This window comes from Carcharodon carcharias, chromosome 12, assembly GCF_017639515.1.
Source record: "Carcharodon carcharias isolate sCarCar2 chromosome 12, sCarCar2.pri, whole genome shotgun sequence".
NCBI classification, from domain to species: domain Eukaryota; kingdom Metazoa; phylum Chordata; class Chondrichthyes; order Lamniformes; family Lamnidae; genus Carcharodon; species Carcharodon carcharias.
Genome location: NC_054478.1, coordinates 42,202,388 through 42,223,933, shown reverse-complemented (window position 1 = coordinate 42,223,933; position 21,546 = coordinate 42,202,388). Strand labels below are relative to the sequence as shown.

Genomic DNA, 21,546 nt, shown 5'->3' with positions numbered 1-21,546 from the left:
AACAGTGAGATGAACTGGAATAGTTGTCCAACTGGTTGCTGACACTGGAGCAGATGGCCCATCATGGGCTTTTCAGAGGAAAATACAGTAATTGTTGCTACCTATTCACATTATAATGAAGAAGCACACTCACCAATTTAAGGCTGGAAAAGCTTGACATGGCCATGGAGATGGTAACGTTAGCTGCGCACAATATTCTATATTGACTTGGGTTACTGTGCTGCCTCAGGGGATTACTGATAGACACCACATTTGCCATGATCCTTCACTTTTCCATCTATTTTCCTCCTGCCCACCTTTTAGGATGTGTCCATGCAATGGACCCTTGGCCAGGACCCTCACAGCTGAGCACTGCCATGGCAAGGCAATGTAACTCCAAGCGAGCAGGCCAGCAGGGTAGTTTGTGTTTGGAGCACAACATGCCATCAGGGAGTCACAAGAACCAAAGCCAGGCTATCCTGCATTAATCCAGACCCTCCAGATCATGGTGAAGGAGGTCCTGAGACACCACACAATATTATATACAATTGGCTCCTGGAGCCCGTGCACAGCAAGCAAGAGGGCATGGCACGAGATAGTCTCCACCGTGAGCAGTGTAGGGATCAGTGGAAGAACTTGGATTAAATATAGGAAGAGGTTCCATGACCTGCTGCATTCCAGCAAGGTGAGTTATTTGGCACAAGCACAACTTGAATGCTGCATCTATAGTGGGAGACCTGGCACATACCTCTCCTGTACCATGGAGGCTGTACGTCCAAAGCACTCCTGTAGATGCACACAGCAGTGCACAGAGTTTGGAGGGGGTACATCCACTGTGGTGGACTGCCACATTCAAGAAATTCGTTCCTGGTGGCACTACATATTAGGCTTTCTTTATGTTGTATCTGCAGGATAGGAGGGCCCATAATGCTAGTGAGATGGCCTGGACTGGGGATGGGTCTGTGAGCCCACAGGCAATAAGCAATGTGGGGGAGATAGCAGTGGAGGTAAATAGGGTGCCCACCTGGCTAGTTGTCGGGCTGGAGAATTGCTCGAAGCAAGTGTTGAAGGTGGTGGTAGAGGCACTTTGGAACATGGTGAAAATGATGGAGGTGATCCTGTTAGTTTACTGAGCACAAGGGGATGTTGGCAGGGGAGGGAGTGCGAAAGTTAGGTTTCATAATAAGGGTAGTGTGATTATGTTTGAAGGCAATGGGGTGTATCACAGCATGCTCTCACACTGTAAGGGGCTATATCTCATTAACTACTTTTGTGCCTCAAATAGGTTACAGTGCCACTCGCGCACACACCCCCACCCCCACCCTACACCGGGCCACCTCACCCTTTGGGCATCAGGAGAAAGAAGAGATTTCCAAGGAGTCAGCATCACATCTGACCAGCTCACAATCCATCCATTCAGATAGAAGAACTTTGGATTTGGCACGGGGTGAAGGGCAGCATATCAGAGTGCAGGAGGTTTTGGAGCCAGACATCTGTGCACAGTCCCCCTTGAAAGAGGGAGGAAAGTCACGATGATGCTCCAGTGGGCAGGAACGTAGAGCCTCAGGAGTATGGTATTTAGATAATCAGCAGCTGATGTGTGGACATCTGGCAGAGGTCCCTGAGGCAGCTGGAGCACACACAATGTGAATGGCTGAACCCTGGCGATGATGAGCTCCACCATGCTTTGGGGCTCAAACACATAAACTCTGTGAGAAAGTGGCCAATATTCAAGAGCAACGTAACTTGCTGCAATGGGTACAACGCTCACTCAGTAGCCTGGAGCAGTCGGCTAAGAGAATGAGCACTGACATCCATGGGATACATGAGCTCCATTCCCTTAACAGGACAATTGCACTGATGGCACAGCAGTTGCTGGAATAGATAACTGCTGTGCACCAGCAGCTAGCTCCACCAGAGCCCTCATCTGCTCCACTTGTTGCAGTGATAATGGCTGTCACTGCAGAAATGAAGAAGCTACTGTATCTGAAGTAGGTCCCCTATGGGTCCCCGCATGACCAGGCCAGCCACTAAAATGCTCCTCCAGTGCTGATGCATCCTGGGATCTTACATGTGATCCTGTTCATAAGTTGTTAGAAAATATCCTGGTTTACAGAAAGCTCTAACTGTAATCTTTGAAAATAGGATATCCCAAAAGCAGTATGGAATAGCTCCTTGAATGTCTTCACTTGGTAGACCGACCAGTGTCTGTTTTTTAGTGTTGAGTTTAGAGAAGAATTTGGCATTTTGCAAACTTGGGATTAAGCTGCTCGAGTGTGGGAATTTTGTGAGGGCATCTATTTAGAGCCTCATTCAGATGCCTTGGGTCTAAATAAATGGCAAGAAGGGAATTGCTCATTTGGAGAGCTGAATGATCTCCTTCTACACTGTAAAAAAAAAAGTGTATAGAACATTCTTTCTTTATGGTATACATGATGGAGCTACACTTATGCATGTGGTGCTGTACTTTTCAGACTATGTCACACTCCATCTTATCCAGTTTGGCTTTCTTTTTGTTCTGGATGTGAATGCTACACTTATGTAGCAGATCAATGGATGGAGTAGCATCTGCACATATATGTAATATTGCATTTCCCTTGATACTTCCAATCCTATCAAGCCTGTCTAGGTATAGGGTTGTTAGGTCAGCTACAGAGGTGACTGGGGGGCCCTTGTGTTCTGTTGCCTTTGCCATTGAGCTGTGAATGCCATGGATGGTGATCAAGGTTAGATCCCTGCATGCTGGTAGGCCTGCAAACATTGGACCTGTGGTGTCCATAATATAAAAAAATCTGCGATGAACAAGTTAAATTCTTGTAATGACACCGTGTGTAATAGATCCCAGGGATGGAATCCCCAAGTTATTATGTGCAATGAGTTTGGCAGTGGTTGGTTGGGTCGTTTGCTTGTCACTTCTGTGAGTGTATACATTTCAGTGTACAAAGTGGAAGGATGTTTGTAGCTGTGTCAGTATCCAGTTTTATGTATAGGTTATGCTGACCCTGCATCTGTGGGCATATAATCTGCGCAGTGGCAAAGGCTTCTGTTGGTACCACTGTGCTAGTACAATCTTTGACGTTCACTTTGCTGAATGTCAGCTCAGATTGTGTTGATGTGCTGGTCATCCTCAACATCTAATGCTATTTGTTACATGTTCTTGGTTGTTTGGATCACTGTACTTGTCTGGCCTCTTGTAGCTACTCACGATGTTGATACGTTTGTTTTGGCCTTTGCTATCTACATTCATGTTTCCAGTGTCCTCTGGTGCAACATGCCTTGCACACAGCAGTAAAGGTCAGTCAATTTCTGGGTGCATGTATGAGATCGCACAGCCCGCATTGCTTACTAGGCTTGCTTGTATTTTCTATTGTGTCAATGGTGGATGAGTTACATATGGACTGTAGATTCTATCTACTTATTACTATGGCTTCATACTCATGTCCACTTTGTAGTAGTGCTTCCATGGTAACCTTTGTGTTGGTTCAAGATGTCTTTTTGGAACACTTCCTTTGGAGTACATGCTACCATGAGCTGGATTTATTCTGCCAGTTTCTCTGCTGCTGTCAGTTAGCTCTGATGCTGTGAAGTTGCAATCATGCCCATTGTCTCTTCATCTTCTTATGAATTGGTCAATGGCCTTTGTTGATTCTTGCCTAAAGGGCATGAATTCCAGATGGTGTATTCTGAAGTTGAGCTTCATTTGTAATTGATTTTCGAGTGCTAACCATTTTTTTTTTGGATTCTTAAGATGTTGTTGGACAGTCCTGATGTATTCAGTCTGTGGAGGCCTTCATTGCCTATAGCAGTTTTAATTTTAATGGCTTGTTTATTTGGCTGACAAATATCGAGGTCCAGAAGACACACCTTGACATGTTGTCAGAATAAAATAAACTCGGATAGGAGATCCCTTGTCATCCAATTGAGTGTTGGACATTTTGTGGCCATTGTTTAGTTCTTTTGCAGGATTTTTAATGATACCCAGAGCTCTGCAAGTTTCCTCCAGCTCTTTTAGAGTTAATTTAGCATTCGATTGCTGTACCTTTCCTGGCCACTACCTTAGCTTGTGATAGGTTACTGCTTGACTGCAAATGTGGTGCTTGACTGCAATTGTGGTGCTGTTGAGCTCGTTTTACTCTGCTGCCCCACCCCGACCCCCGCCCCAGCTTTAACTCTAGTTCTGTCCATGAAGCAGTCAATTGGGTGAGAAAATGGCTGCAATGTTCAAAATGAATGAAAACTGGCGGAGAAAAAAGCTTTTTTTACAGGCTTCTTCTAGCTATTAGGAGCTAATACTGAATAGATTCTTCTTCCCAGCTTAATCTGCTGTATCTAGCTTCAGCAGTAATGAATTCTCCTACCTGTGGAGTTCTACATAAAGTAAGCCCACCTGCAGTCCACTGTTTAATTTTTGTTCTTGCTTGAACTTTGCAGCAGTTAGATTTTCATTAATTATGCTCTCTCAGATGTGAGCAATCTTACTGGGACCCGATGCTTGCTGGCTGAACTGAGGAGTAATCCCAGAATGAAGGTACAGAGCGTACCTCTCAGAGCACACAAGACACACAGACACCAAACTACGAAACTCTTATCCTCATCAATTTTCTGAATGCTGCGATAGTGAATATATGCGATATTAATTCTGTAGTGTTCCACTGGCTATTCACTTTTGGATCCAAGGAGCTACATGACTTAAATATCATTGGTGGTAGAATCTAATGATATCAATCTGGGAATTTTACATGAGATTTTTATTACCAGTGCTATTTAAAATGTTGCTAGACGTGGGTGTCTGTTTTTGGTGAGAAATTCATGGTGGGCTTATTATTGCAATTGTGGATCTATCCTTACATAATAAGTGAGGGTGAATTACATTTTTGTAAAAGTTAAAGGGAGCTAAATTCAAGAGCACCTAGCTTTAGACCACCCCACCACAAATCCCAGGACATCCTTATTTCCCAGAGCCACTTTATTCTTATCTAAGATGGTGGGCGTGCACTTCTGGTCAGAAGTGTGCACATGCTTCCTGTTAACCATTTTGTGGCCTCTAGAGGCAGCATAGCATCTGAAAAATGGAAACTCTTTGACCCAGTTTAACTCCCAAAGCATTTACAAATCAACCATTATTAACAAAAGACTTTTCTGCTCCGCAATGATTTTGAGGACCCACTTAAATCAGGCAGGAGCATGATTACCTGTATATGCAAATCATGGTCCTATTATGGCAATAAGATCCTGGTGGCCTTTTAACAGGTTCTGAATAGGGTGACTACCATGGCTACCCTTGTTTCTCTGAAGGCTGAAGAGAAGTGTCACATTTTCCATTGTAGTGTCAGGAGGAAATGTGCCAGGTTCCCCCATTGGGTTTTAACCAACTGACCATTGGCCAACTGCCTCTGTTCAACGCGGGTGGGCAGCTGGTTGGCGGGCATGTAAATGAGGCCAGGAAGTTACATAACAGAATGCAACATATCATAAGAAATAGGAATACGAGTAGATAGAAAGCCCAGGCCTCAATACCTTCATATCCAGTGCATTTTATACCTGCCCCAGTTCCTACCAGCATCCCTTTCCATATGAAATCCACCTGCCTGTCCCATGTCTTGGTTCCCCTCTTATGTAACTGGTTAGCCCCCTCCTTCATAACACATGCAGCTCATCAAATTAAAGTGAAAGATGCAGACTAAGATGAAAATGAGATATAAGCCATTCCAACAGAATAGCGTATAGGAAGTGTACTCATCTTGGAGACTGTTTTAATTCCCCTGTTCATTTCCTAACTTTTGCACTTTATTGAAGCACCGGGAAATATCGCAAAGTCCTCGTCCTCAAGCCAATGAATCATTACAGCTTTCGCCTGTAGAACAGTTCCCCCGGAATTGGTTTCTACCTTCAGGGGAATAGATTAGAGGAAATGAGTCGAATTTTAAGTTTGTGATGTGCTGATGGGGAATAGTGGGGTCTGGTTCAGCATCTCTGGTCAGTGACTTTTGAACCCAGCCTTAACGCATGATTTCCAGGGTTACCTGACCAATTAATGTCAGCGGGTGTAATGTATAAAATTACCTTTAGGGCTCCATGACTAAGCTAATTAGAATCATTATGTTAACTCCACTACTGAAGGTTAGTCTGTTAACTTTTTAAGAACTATTGTTTAAATACAAATGATGGATTTCAAAAATCCTGGTATGCAGATAGGTTAAGGCTCAAGGAAGCACTCAGTTTTTGGCCAAGATGCAGATTTTTGAAAGAATTCCTGGATTTGTTTTGAAGGACTTGTGAATATTGGAATACAGAGCAAAGTGATTTTTTTTAGAATGCTGTGGGTTATTTTGGAATGTTGTTGATTGTTTTAGAATGTTGCAGTTTGTCTCAGCTGTTGACATGCTATTTGTCATAGCTGTCAAAATGTGAGTAGAGTTTTCAGAGCAGTTTGTTGGATGTGGATTGACTTGAAGCCTCTGTGAGATGGAAACTCTTAATAAAAAGTTTCATTTTTCAGTTTTGTAGTTACAAAACATTAATTAGGCTGGGAAAAGCCTCGAGGAAGAGCTGCTTAATTGTAATAATGTTGAGTCAACACAGCGTGACAGAGGTATGCACTCTATTGAGTGCACTCTTCACTATTCATTTCACTAATGTTTGTCTAATTGTTTGAACTAAGGTCATGATTTGTGAAAATTCAAGGGTCAACTGGGATGATTTGGAGGAAATGTCGGTCTGTTATAAGAACCCTGATTACAAGAAAGTGAACACATTGGTTTGACGCCCCTGACCATATTGATCATCCAGTCACCCTCCAGCTAACAGTGGAGCAGATGTTGGGAAGCAGTGGAATTTCAGCATGCTTGGCCATTGGAGAGGGGGAAATGGGGGCCTTCCAAATACTTGGTGACAGAATTAAATATCATGGCAAACAATACCCAATGCTGTCAATAGCAACTGAATTATGATAATTTGCATTATGCTAACTTCAAACATTCTCACATTGACAATATTTTTTCTTCTACAAAGTCCTCTTGTGCCCTGTAGGATTACTAACGACAACGCCTCAGAGGTGGTTACTCCTACTGAGGGGTGCACCATCACAGGACTCATGCACACCATGCACCACCTCAGATATTCACACTTTGGTGGGACCAGTAAACACTATTCCTGCAACTGCAGGGGCCCGTTGTTGCGCAGGAGTAGCACAGAGGCTTTGATCTGGGATAAATAATTCATGTGTGTGGTAATGCTAAATGTGGTTAAGAAACACAGACACAGCAACTAAATTTTAATTTGAGCATTGTCAGTAAGGCAGGTAGTTGGGTTTTCACCTGGTGAATTGCATATCACAAATTAATATGAGCAGTTGTTGAAGATAGGAACAGCAGTGAAGCCCACATTGGAGGGTGCTAGCTAGGACCCATACAGATACCCATAGTAACAGCTCTTATTTGGAGGAAGTGGGATGAGTTAAAGGAGAAAGGGTTAAATAAGAGAACAAGTTCAGTGGCTACCTGTTCCTCCTCTGCAGAGTTTTGAAGCCAATGAGCATCATGATTGTTACGTACTGATGAACACCAACAGCTCAATTCAGGCACCAGAAGTGCATCATCAGCATGCCTACCCTGTTTGATGACACATCTGGTGGTCCCATGGCATTCATTGCATTGCTCCTGATCCTTATTCTTTGGGATTATGAGAGGTCATCAGCCATGTTTCAAGTAGGCTCTGGGGTTTTTTGCATGGCTACCTGATAGCCTGATGGATGAGCAGTTTGGGGCGGAGTTGGGGAGGAACTCCTGCCCTTCTGCCCACAAGCAGTTCTGTGAAATTCTGACCTCCGCCCTGAAACTTCCCTCATCTCTGAGCAGCCAGCTGGAAAACCTGTTTTGAACTGCAAAGTTGTCAGGGAGGATGGACTGCTGCTGGATGAAAGCATTATAACAGCTATCCAGGACTCTTGCACAACTTGCATACCAATCTTTTTGTGGTTGCCCACTAACTGCACATCAATGGAGTGGAATCCTTATGGTTAACAAACACTCCTGGGTGATCTGGGGGTCTCTTAATTGTCATGTGCATGCAGCTGACAATGCTTTGGACCTGTACCATCCTGCCAGAGTTTGCAAATTCAAGTGCCTTCTTATTCTGATTGGTATCATCAAATTTTACATTATTCCTGGCCCTGGGGAACAAGTCATCAGTCATGTGCTGCTGTCTCAGACATCCCTGCAAAGTCTCTGGCAAAGTCCTGGAAGGATCCAGAGGCAAAAAAGTTGAGGGTGCTGATGACTTTGACAGTCACTGTTAAAGCATCCAGTTGGAGGCAAATCGGGTTCCAACGGGCTGCAGATGTCTGCCACCCACTGACATGGCACCCTGAGCCTCCGAAGGCAGTGGTGCTTTGTCCGACATGTCGAGGAAGCGTATCCTCTGCCTGTGAACCCTGTGTGCCAAGTTTGGTTACCTGTGAGCTTCATCTCTCTGCTAATCTCCTCTTTCCTGTGGAGCTGCAGGTCTGTGAGCATCAGGCTTTGGTTTTGCTGGTGCAGCTCCTGCTTTTCCTGAACCTGCTGGTTGTCAACTCAGTCTTCATCTGAGGGCTAAAGTAACACAGTATAGTCGGCAACCATGCTGATATGGTAGATTGTTGTTCCAAAGTGCAGATCAGACCCCTGAACCTCAAGTGTATATGACACATCCGAGGTTTGTTTAAGGTATCTTTCAAAGCTTGTTAAGTAACATCTCTGCACAAGGAGGCAAGAAAGCAGCTGTGACTACTTAATACTTATTGGCATCTTCCCTTGTAATGACTTCAGACCCCTCAGTTGAAATTTTCTTCTCACCTTGCTTTCACTGGCAAGTTTCGGGAAACCCATGGAACCAAAGTTAAGCTGGAAAACCCATGTTAATATTACTGTAATTGATGGAATGATGAATTGAAATTAACAGCCCACTTCTTGTGAGGGGATTACTTACAAGCAGCTGAGAGCATAGGAATAAACTGCAGAAGCCAACAGGTTGGAATCAACTTCCTATTTTTCCTGGATTTCAAACCCAACTGTACCCAAACACACACTCTCAGCCATGTTACAATTCCCACACTTGTTTCTTTTTCACTAATCATTGGTTCTGCCTTCATTTGTGGAATAGTCACTGGGTGAAATTTTGACTTTGGGTAACAGTGTAAAACAAGTGGGATTGCATGAGTTGCCATCTGTACCAAATTTTATGTCTAAAGTCAAAATGACCACCTTTATGTTTAGGAACTCCTTAAAGCATTATCAAACTGCTGGTTGTAAAATTTATATTTCCAGTGTTTACAAGGGTATACAGGTTGTAGTTAACAAGCTTTGTGACTTCTCCTCAGGGTTTACTGCAGTCAAACAATTCACATCTATCTTTTGCTGTACATTTGCTATTTCTAACCGATTAAATATAGGGGATGAATGTTCTTAATAGGAGAAGAAAGATGAAACCCTAACCCAATCAGCAGGATTTATGGCACTTTTTAAATGTAAGGGAGGTACAAGTAAAATGATTATGGCAGTACTTTCGGTGATATTGGAATAATTGATATATACAGAAATATTGAAGTAAATGTCACATCACTGAATCCAAAAAAAACCTTTTAATGATATTGATTTCACAGCAATATTGATTCAGCTGACATCATGATTTAGAATTGAGGAAAACAATGAAAGAGCGAATGTGGCAGTGATATTAAACTGTGTGGACTAAACACGTGTGTGATCTTGTAGCTTGTAATGGACAATTTCTAACATTTGGTGTCGATTCTCTTACAGCCATATATGATCAGAGTACTTAATATTCTGATTTAAAAAAAAACTTTTTAATACATTAGCGGGAGTTGAAGGATGCAAAGAAAAAACGTAATTTGAGTTATTGTGCTTGACTTTAACAGGGGGTGTGTTCAAAGCAGGCAGTGTGTGAGGTGGAGAATGATTCAGTTCTGAGTTGGGAGTTCAAACCTGGGTTGAATTCAAACCTGAGGTCTGGACCACTGTAACTCCTGGGTCTATTTTAAGTAAAGCAGCAGAGCAGAAAGCCAGCAAACAGCAGGAGAGAATCAGGTTTAGCAATCGGGAGCTAAAATCTTATTTGAAGACTAGGACAATTGGGACTTGAGAACGGTATTTAGCATAAAGTTAGCATGGGTGGGGGGGTAGGATTGAAAACACCAATGCTGGGTGGGAGAGGCATGGCAGGGGCTGGGGAGACACAAGGATTTCTTTCAGATTCTACAAGATCAGTCGCAACGTCATTAGGCTGCAATTTTCTCATGAAAAGCAGCCAAGTAAGCATTTTTGAAGTGTATTCAGTGTTGTAATGTAGATAATGAAGCAACCGATTTGTGCACAGCAAACTCCTACAAGCACCAATGCGATAATGACCAAATTATAAATAACCTGAGATTTAAGCACACAGGCATGAGCAAGATGTTTTAAACTTGTATTTGCAGAACCTTGCCTTTTTTTAAAGGGCTAGCTATAGTATATGATCAGAAAAAGTGGTCATTCTCAAAATCGTTTTTCATTTAAATTACAACCTTTAGTTCCCTTGAAGGCCTCACTGGCTAATGCAGCCAAAGCCAACTATGTTTATTGCTGGAAAAACTCAGCAGGTCTGGCAGCATTGGCGGAGAGGAACACAGTTAACGTTTCGAGTCCGTATGACTCTTCAACAGTCATATGGATTCGAAATGTTAACTGTATTCCTCTCCGCAGATGCTGCCAGACCTGCTGAGTTTTTCCAGGTATTTTTATTTTTGCTTTGGATTTCCAGCATCTGCAGTTTTTTGCTTTTATGTTTATTGCTCCTCTGGTACAATGACATTAGAGGAAAATGACCTGTTCAGGTCTTCAAGTATGTAGTACCAACTGCTCACTTACTTTATAATGTTGTTACAAACTTGGAGCTGCCAATATTGACAACAATGTGGAGCAACTGGTGCATTAATTTCTCTTGCAAATCATTATCTAAAGTGTTTTGGGCGGTATGGCTAATTGGACATTCAAAATCTTAGTTACATCACCATGTTAGTTTCTACAAACAGTGCTAATAGTTGGGGTAGATGATGGTTACTGAAAAATGCGACCTTTTCTTTGTGACTACCATGAATCAAAACAGGAACAGCCTCTGAGAATTTGGCAGATATATAGTGTTTACTTGCCTCTAGCTTTTAATGGAATTAACTTCCAATAGCTTTATAAATTGTAGTCTGTTTGTACTAAAAGTAGGGCAATGTATTTGGCAACAAGTATAAATGTTACTTGGTTGGCATTAACAATTCTTTTTTGTCTTTTGAAGTTGACCTAACTTTGGTAAAGGCAGAAGATGACTGTGTTTACTTATGTGGAAACTCCCTTGGATTGCAACCAAAGAAAATGAGGGCTCATATAGACGACGAACTGGATAAATGGGCCAAAGTGTAAGTAAAGTGAACTTTTACAAGAACTGTATCTGCGTTGTTTTGTGTCGTATCTCCTATCTGGTGCATGCAACAGCAACAAGAATTTCTATTTTTAATAGCACTTTTTAATGTAGGCACTTCACAGCATTATCAAAGATAATTTGGCACCAAGCCATGCTAGGTGATATTGGGGCAGATAGCCAAAGGCTTTGTTTAAAAAAAAATGCACCTTAAAGGAGGAAAGTGAGATAGAAAGGCAAATAAGTTTAGGGTGGAAATTTCAGAGTTTACGCCTGTGACAGCTGAAGGTGAGGAAATTAAAAGTGGGGGATGGTCAAGAGGCAAGAATTAGAGAAGTGCAGGTAAGGTTATAGAGCTGGATGAGGTTACAGAGATAAGGAGAAGAGATATCATGGAGGGATTTGGAATCAAGGAGGAGAATTTTAAGATCAATCAAGGTCAGTGAGCAGGAGATGGTCAGGACATCAGGATGGAGTGGAGGTTGACTGGTGAGGTGTGGCGTGAGAGAGCTTGGGTGGACAGGGTTGAGTAGTGGATGGCAGTGACCCATTATTTTAATGTGGTATCATGAGGAGCTGCTACATCTCACTGTTCCACATTCAGATAAGTGATATTTTAAACACTTACCTGTTGGCTGTGGATGTAGAGTAAAAGGTTAATGATTATGTTAATTAGACAACAATGTTAATGATTATGCAAGCGTGACACCAGGGTCAGATGACCAAGATGCTCTAAGAGAGCAAGACATGGAACAATCTGTGTCCAGAGAACAATGTACTTCCCATGAGGTCTTTGTAAATAGTGTTCTGATATGGCAAGTGGTATTTGCTTGGCTGACCAAATCTCAAAGGGAAACTTGGTCAGGCTTTCACAACGATTTTGCAATTTGCATTTATCACTGGAAGGTATGTGTACTGAAGTCAGAAGTAAAGATTCCATTACCACCTTTGGAGGTTTTAAATATTAAGTTAAAACATTTATTAACAAAAGAAAAGAAAACCTAAACAAGATTACAGTTACACAGTTAAATTTAGTCTTACAGCATTTCCCAAAAGATTGCTATTTAGACAATCTCACAAATAAACAGCCTTTTCAGGCAACAGCCCCAATAGATTCTTAATCTCTAAAACATCCATTAATATTACTATAAGTCATTTACTGTTGCTATAGGGGAGGTATGTAACAAGCTTTTCTCTCCCTCTCCCTCAGCAATGGAAATTCAAGGATCATAACAAAACCTCACTTTCTGGAACAAGCAAACATTTCTCTGGGGTGGCTAGAAGCTGCTTCTTCACAGTACACTCTTCAAGATCTCATATGGCCACCATAACACAGCTTTCAATCTTTCCTCTTTCATCTTTAAACCCATTGTTCTCACACCCCTTTAAAACTCAAATCCTTCCAAGTATAAGATATTCCATGTTTCCATCTTGTCTTTGCTTTTGGGTCAATAAAAAAATATATATCCCACTACTTTGTTTACTATGAGCAAGATGCAAACATTTTCCTTTGAAATTCAAACAACCCCTCAACTTATCTAAAAATGCAAATGTTAGCTCTAACTTATTTACTTGTACCCCACTACTTAACACCTTCAACATTTGATGACTTAAACCTTGCAGTCAGACTATCTTCAGTCTAATTAAGTTAGTCACACACACAAGCGCGCGTGTACACACACACACACAGTCTTCACAAACCTGCTTCACGGTATCCCACAATAATATTGGAAAAAATTATATTTTCTTTACAATAGTGTAAATAAAGTTTCAAGGAAAACAACATACTAACTATCTTGAAGTCACTCATAGAGTAAGTGAAACCTTATCATAACATGGTGGCCATGTTGGAGGTTGCAGTTTAAGAAATTAAGACCACAGATTGGTAATCTGCAAGGGAAGACCTTGGAAGAGCTCAACTTCACAACAAAGAAGAACAAAACTAAAGCGTACCTTGGTAGGTGCCAGTGAACCACACATGATGTCAGCAGTTAATGAACAGATACTACCCCTTCCACAGCCCTTCCAAAATATTGAAGCTCCACAGCAAGAACAGTGATGGGAGCTCTGGAGGCGACAGTTTGAAAGGTAGTGAACAGATTTGGGCTTACAAGAAGAGGCACAAAAACACCAGGTCATTACCCTTCTCTACATGATTGGGCCCATGGCTGATATGTCCTGGCAAGACATGGAGTCGCAGTGACCTTGACATCCTACAAGGAGGTTTTGAGGGCCTTTGATAATTACTTCAGCTCTAAGAAGAATCAGGTTATTAAACGGGTGAGATTCAAAGGCCGGGTGAATCCATTGATTCAGTTATTAACAATTTGTATCAGCTGGCCAGCAGTTGCAACTATGACGCTTTAAAACATGAGTTAACTTGCAACCACATTGTAGCTGGCATGACGCGCTGTTGGACGTTTTGCAAACCAAGGAGCATTTAATGTTAGAATCGGGGTGTATGAGACGTTGAGGCTTGGGAGAGGTCGATCCAGTATGTAGGCCCAAAGTCGGAAGCCCCATCCACCGAAAATCACGTGAAAAAGCCTGCCAAAACCGCCAAAGTGGTGGAAAGAACACTTCCGCCTATTTTAAAATGTGCCAAATGCAGTGCCAAAGAACAACTTCTTTGCAGTGAATGCCCAGCAGGGGGAGCAAAATGAAAAAGAAGCACAAGTCATGACATGGCCTTTCAAAAAAATGTCAGAATTCTTAATGGGCTTAAAATGCAGGATCGAGATGGACCATAAACCTCTGGTTACTCTCCTCTGAACTCCAAGGAAATTACTAAGATGACCCAAAGATACAGTGTTTCCAGCTAAGCCTCATACTATGACTCTATAATAGAGTACATGACAGGAAAAAGTCAGACAACTGCCAACACACTGAAGAGAGCTACAGTCAACCGGACTACGTAGCATCACTTGACACTCATTTCTTAGATGGAGGCATATTTCTCATCAATAACAATTACTCTACTGGTCTCTGCAAACAAATTCAGGGAGATTAGACAACCCCAGCTGAAGGACACACAATGCAATCAGATCAGAACACACTGCCAAGACAGTTTCCTGAATATATTCCAAGTAATCAGACGTTAAGACAATACCATGAGCAAGATAAAACTTGACAATTTTTGATGACCTTCTATGACAGCTAAGTAATCCTGAGAGAGATATGAGAAGGCATTTTTTTTTCCAAAGCTCCATGGTGGTCATTTGGGCATTACCAAATACAGAGCACAGGCACAACAATTGGTATGGTAGCCGTGGATTTGGAAGTCCACTGAAGGATTTATTTCAATGTGCCATACTTGTGCCATCAACAGCCAAGAACCAACTGAAGCATTAATACCATCAATATTTCCATCCAGACTTTGGCAAAGGTTAGGAACGGGTAGGAGCGGACAGCCCGCTTCTAGCTCCTTCCCAAAATCCACAAACAGGACTGTTCCGGTAGACCGATCATGTCAGCCTGTTCCTGCCCCATGGAACTCATTTCTTCCTATCTTGACTCCATTCTCTCTCCCCTTGCCCTGTTGCTTCCCACCTGCATGTGCAATCCCTTTGATGCCCTATGTCATATCAACAATTTCCAGCTCCCTGGCCCTAACCGCCTCCTCTTCACCATGGATGTCCAATCCCTCTACACCTCCATCCCCCACTAGGATGGTCTGAGGACTCTCTGCTTCTTCCTTGAATAGAAGCTCGAACAATCCCCATCCAACACCATTCTCCTCTGCCTGGCTGAAGTTGTTTTCTCACTGAACAATTTCTCCTTTAACTTGTCTCACTTCCTCCAAATAAAAGGTGTGGCTTTGAGTACATGCATGGGCCCTGGTTATGCCTGTCTTTTTGTGGGGTATGTAGAACATTCCTTGTTCCAGTCCTACTCGGGCCCTCTCCCACAACTCTTTTCTCGGTACATCGATGACTATATCGGTGCCGCTTCATGCTCTCGTCTGGACCTGGAAAATCAGTTTTGCTTCCATTATCCTTCACATGGTCCATCTCTGAAACTTCCCTTCCTTTCCTTGACTTCCCTGTCTCCATTTCTGGTGATAGACTGACCACCTATATTCATTACAAGCCGACCAACTCCCACAACTACCTTGACTACAGCTCCTCACACTCTGCTTCCTGTAAGGAGTCCATCCCATTCTCTCAGTTCCTTCGCCTCTGTCACATCTGTTCTGATGATGCCACTTTCCAAAACTGTGCTTCTGACATGTCTTCCTTCTTCCTTAACCGAGGATTTTCCCTCACAGTAGTTGACAGGGGCCTCAACCGTGCCTGACCTATCTCCTGTGCCTCTGCTCACACACCTTCCTCTCCGTCCAAGAGCCATGATAGGGTGCCACTTGTCCTTGCTTTTCACCCCACCAGCCTCTGCATTCAAAGGATCATGCCCCTGCATTTCCGCCAACCCCAACATGGTGCCACCATTAAACACAACTTCCACTCATTCCCCCACCAGCATTCCATAGGGACTGTTCCCTTTTGGGAACCTTGGTCATCTCCTCCATCACCCTCAACACCTCATCCCCTTCCCATGGCACCTTCCCATGCAATTGCAGAAGGTGCAACCCCTGCTACTTTACCTTCTCCCCCACCCACACCCCCCCACCCCACCCTCATCATCCAAGGGCCCAAACACTCCTTTCAGGTGAAGCAGCGCTTTCACTTGCACCTCCTTCGATTTGGTCTACTGCACTCGCTGCTCCCAATGTGGTTTCCTCTACATTGGGGAGACCAAAAGCAGACTGGGTGATCGCTTTGTGGAACACTTTTGGTCTGTCCGTAAGCATGATCCTGTCGCTTGCCATTTTAACACACCACCCTGCTCTCATGCCCACATGTCCATTCTTGGCCTACTGCAGTGTTTCAATGAAGCCCAACGCAAACTGGAGGAACAGCACCTCATCTTCCAATTAAGCACTTTACAGCCTTCCAGACTTAACACTGAGTTCAACAACTTCAGACCGTGAACTCTTTCCTCCATCTTCACCCCTTTTTTAATCCCTTTTTAAAAATTTATGTTATATTTTTAATTCACTTATTTTTATTCATTGTTTTATCCTCCTTTTATCCTTTCTTTTTATCCCTTTTCTATCCTTTTACCCCAATCACTACCCCCTCCCCACCCCCAAAAGGACCATCTGTCACTTGTTCTATGTTGTTATTTTACAGATTGCTGACCCTTGCCATGCTATTCACACATTCTGCTTTTTTACCTTTATGCCACGACCAGTACCTTCTTCAGCCCTTACCACTGCCATTAACATTCCCTTTGTCTTGTGTCCATGAAATCTTTGTCAATCTCTCCTTATCCCTCACCTATCACTGACCTCCTATCCTGTTTTACCTGCTCCACCCCACTTAAACAGTATAAATTCCATCACTTTCTACTTCTTTAGCTCTGAAGAAGAGTCATACAGACTCGAAACGTTAACTCTGTTTCTCTCACCACAGATGCTATCAAATCTGCTAAGTTTTTCTAGCATTTTCTGTTTTTATTTGGAAATGGATTTGTTTGACTTCTGAGGAATAGCCTATACTTTAGTCATTGACTATTACTCTCGCTGGTTGGAAATCAGCAGACTCTGTACCAGAGCTGCAGAAGCTGTGGTGAAAGCTTTGAAACACATTTACTCTACAATAATATTCCAAATGAAGCAGTTTATGAATGAACGTTTCTGGCAATTCGTACCGGAATATGGATTTCACCATGTGACCAGTTTGCCACATCAGTTGCAGGCTAATGGAGAAGCAGAGAGAGGTGTAAAAACCATCAAAATGTTGATTGAAAAGAACAATGACCTAGAGTTAACTTTACTCAATTACAGGGCAACACCATTAAATAATGGTTTTTCATCAGCAGATCTACTGATTGGGAGAAGGCTGAAGACCCAACTTCTTTCACCGCAACATAAACTCAAATGCAACAACTCCTTACAAGATCATGAACTGAATCATGAGCAAACACACAAAGAGAAACAGTCCAGTTGATATAATCACTGGCATAGAGTAAGAACACCACCCACATTAGGAGCTGTGCAAAAGATGTGCATAAGAGACTATCAGGCAGAAGGTGCAGTCAACAAAGAACAAAGAAAAGTACAGCACAGGAACAGTCCCTTCGTCCCTCCAAGCCTGCGCCGATCATGTTGCCCATCAACTAAAACATTTTGCACTTCCAGGGTCCGTATCCCTCTATTTCCATCCTATTCATGTATTTGTCAAGCTGCCTCTTAAACACCACTATTGTACCTGCTTCCACCACATCCTCTGGCAGCGAATTCCAGACACTCAGTACCCTCTGCATAAAAAACTTGCCCCGCACATCTCCTCTATATTTTTCTCCTCTCACTTTAAATCTATGTCCCCTAGTAATTGACTCTTCCACTCTGGGGAAAAAAACTTCTGACTACTCTGTCCATGCCACTCATAATTTTGTAAACTTCTATCAAGTTGCCCCTCAATCTCCGTCGCTCTAGTGAGAACAATCCAAGTTTCTCCAATCTCTCCTCATAGCTAATAACATCCAGACCAGGCAGCATCCTGGTAAACCTCCTCTGCACCCTCTCCAATGCCTCCATATCCTACTGGTAATGTGGCGAACAGAATTGCACGCAATATTCCAAGTGTGGCCTAACCAAGGTTCTATACAGCTGCAGCATGACTTCCCAGCTTTTATACTCAATACCCCTGCCAATGAAGGCAAGCATGCCATATGCCTTCCTGCCTACTTTATCCACCTGCTTTGCCACTTTCAGTGACCTGTGGACCTGTACACCCAGATCCCTCTGCCCATCGATGCACTGAAATGTTCTGCCATTTACTGTATAATTCCTGCCTGTATTAGACCTTCCAAAATGCATTACCTCACATTTGTCCGGATTAAGCTCCATCTGTCATTTCTCCGCCCAAGTCTCTAACCAATCTATATCCCATTGTATCCTTTGACAATCCTCTTCACTATCTGCAACTCCTCCAACCTTGGTGTCATCTGCAAACTTACTAATTAGCCCAGTTACATTTTCCTCCAAATCATTTAAGTATACTACAAACAGCAAAGGTCCTCGCACTGATCCCTGCGGAGCTCCACTAGTCACAGTTCTCCGTTCAGAAAAGCACCCTTCCATTGCTACCCTCTGTCTTCTATCACCAAGCCAATTCTGTATTCATCTTGCCAGCTCACCTCTGATCCCGCGTGACTTTACCTTCTGTATCAGTCTGCCCTGAGGGACCTTGTCAAAGGCCTTACTGAAATCCATGTATATAACATCCACTGCCCTTCCATCGTCAATCATCTTTGTCACTTCCTTGAAAAACGCGATCAAGTTAGTGAGACACGACCTCCCCTTCACAAAACCATGCTGCCTCTCACTAATACGCCCATTTGCTTCCAAATGGTAGTAAATCCTGTCACGAAGAATCTTCTCCAATAATTTCCGTACCACTGACTTAAGACTCACTGGCTTGTAATTTCCTGGATTATCCCTGCTACCCTTCTTATACATAGGCCAAACTCAGCATCCACGATCATACCTTGTGAAAACGCCACTTTGGGTTCTCTGAAAGAACAGAAAGGCTCTGATGCCCCTTGAAACTGCAAGGAGAAAATCATTCCAGTATTACCATGATGGGACTGATGAGGCGGGCTCTACTGCAAACACCCCCCAGAAATGATGCTCGAGTCTAGGAACTGATCTTAGACTAGCATCCCCAACCAAGAATACTTGAGACGAGATCAGGGAGAGTCCTAAAAGCACCAGACAGGCTCAACCTATGAGCTTATGACTTTGGGGAGAGATGGTGGAAATGTAACTAGTTTAACACAATAATTTAACAGTTTTGAGATTATATTTGGAGGGAAATGTAGGGTAAAGGGTTAATGTTTATGCTGATTAGACAATGATGTTAATGATGATGTAAGCATGACATCAAGGTCAGGTGACCAAGAGGCTCTGAGAGAAGACCCAGAACAGTCTGTGTTCAGAGAACAATATACTTAACATGAGGTCTTTGTAAATGGTGTAAATTAAATAGTTTTTAAAAAAACTATATACTGACTATCTCTAAGACACTCCTAGAGTAAGTTTAACATCATCAAAATAGTGGCCTGTAGTAGTCCCTTTAATGATCATTGCTTAGGCTGCATGCAGACTTTTTTTAACACAGTGGGCCTGCGGCTGGCTGAATTTAGGGTAACCCAATTTTAGACATGCTACCACAGGAGACTTTAATTTTAAGCGTTGGACTTTGCAATGTATAAATTGGCTGTTGAATTTACCTACAAAACAATAATTATTATAGTTCGAAAGCAATTAGGTGCATTGGGATACTTTGAGGTTATGAATAGTGCAACATTAATGCAATTCTTTCTTTCTAACTGTATTTTATTTTTCCCGCAGAGGTGTACATGGGCATTTTGCTGGTGCCTTTCCTTGGGCTTTAGCAGATGAATGCATAGTTGAACTAATGGCTGATTTAGTTGGTAAGATACAATTCTTCCTCATGACATAATGCTGACACTAATTATTTTTAACCGAGTTGCTGTTTGCTTTGACCATTAAAGGTTATCTGATTAATATATAAAATCCATTTTGAATTGATTCTAAGCCATTGCACTCTAAACGTGAAGATTTGCCTCCTGGTGCATGTCATTTATTTTCAGGAAATGCTGTAAATAAATTGTGCCACTTTGGAGTTGTCACCCTGAACTGTTGTAGTGTTTAACTTGTTTGTTTTCAGTCTTCCTAGTTAATTTATATGTTATAACTGAAACTCATCGGTAATTGAGCTGTTTTCACTGTAGTTGCTGTTATGAATTTTCTTTTAACAAGTAAATTCCTTCTAAATCCAATTGTTGTTAACTCTACTAAATACAGCAGTTTTGTTCCATTAATTGATGTGGTGTTGTAATCTCCAACAAAACCAAACAATGAACTGTAGTGATTGCTTCCATTGTCCCAGTAGAAATGTGGGGGAGGCGGAAGTGTGCAGCTACTGGAACTCCATTTCTGTTCTGAAAAATGAGTGGGTCAATGGGCAGTTGAAGATCAGGCAGATGGAAGGCCATTGATCCTTGATACCTGAAATGAAAACAGAGAATTCTGGAAGTACTCAGCAGATCAGGCAGCATCTGTGGAGAGGGAAGCAGTGTTAACATTTCAAGTCGATGATCTTTCACCAGATCCATTTGTAGTATTTTGCTTTTGTACACTTGAGGCCTACCTGATGCCATCATCAAGTGGGCCTATAAATGGATGAGCTGTATCTGAAGAGACGGCAAGAGACAATGAGCTTGCCATTAAGGGGTGGCGATGGAGAAGGGTTGGTGGTGATGGTCAGGATTGGAGTGGCCCACATTCTGCTTGAACGGCCTGGGAGCACGCTTGTTCCATCTGACCCACAGCGGAACTAATTGAACCTGTTTCCAGCAGCTTTAGCCTGGTGAGAATTCTGTTGCTACTCCCACGCACAGACCTCAGGTTAAACTATCAGGTTGGCCCCCGATTACATATTGAAGACCAGCCTGCAAACGGAACCTGCTGGCTTTGTACTACTGTTCTTGCCACCTGCAATTTACGATCGGAGTTGGTGAGACTATGGGCAGAATTTTCTGCCTGTTGGGCGGGTGGGCCCGACCCAACCTCCGGCGGGCGGGGAGCCGATCCCCGCCGGAGAAGCGGGCTACACCACCATTTTATGTAGGCGGGCCAATTAAGGCCCGCCCAGTGTGACATCTGGTGGGAAGTGCTATGTGCTCCCTGTGTGGCTGAGGGGTATTCCCCAAAAGCGAGAGTGCGCTCTTTTGCGCATGCGCACCAAAGAGTGCACATCTCCCTGTGGCTGTCCCCTTCATGTGACAGTGTCACATGAGATGGGACATGTTCATAATTTACACTATAACTTTATTAAACTTTTTAAAACCCTGACTGAAACCTGATTCTGCTGCTGGTTGAGGTTTCATGTTTTCTCTATTTACTGCCGGGGCTCCTGGTCTGCCTGCCAACCTTAAGGTTGGAAGGGCAGGTGCTTTAATTGTTTAAATGATCCTGTCAATGGCCGCAATTGGCCATTGACAGGTCAGCGGTCCCGCAGCTGACTTTGCTGCGCCCCC

The 21,546-nt window shown here is 42.9% G+C and overlaps 1 protein-coding gene across 1 annotated transcript in view; it reads left to right on the top strand.

The window, feature by feature from the left end:
* The window catches only part of kynu (kynureninase), a 166,539-nt gene that overhangs the window by 13,411 nt on the left and 131,582 nt on the right, over positions 1-21,546 (top strand). Inside the window, 2 exon segments of the mRNA XM_041200223.1 lie at positions 11,296-11,416; positions 19,835-19,917. Of these exon segments, the coding sequence (XP_041056157.1) occupies positions 11,296-11,416; positions 19,835-19,917 (204 nt within the window).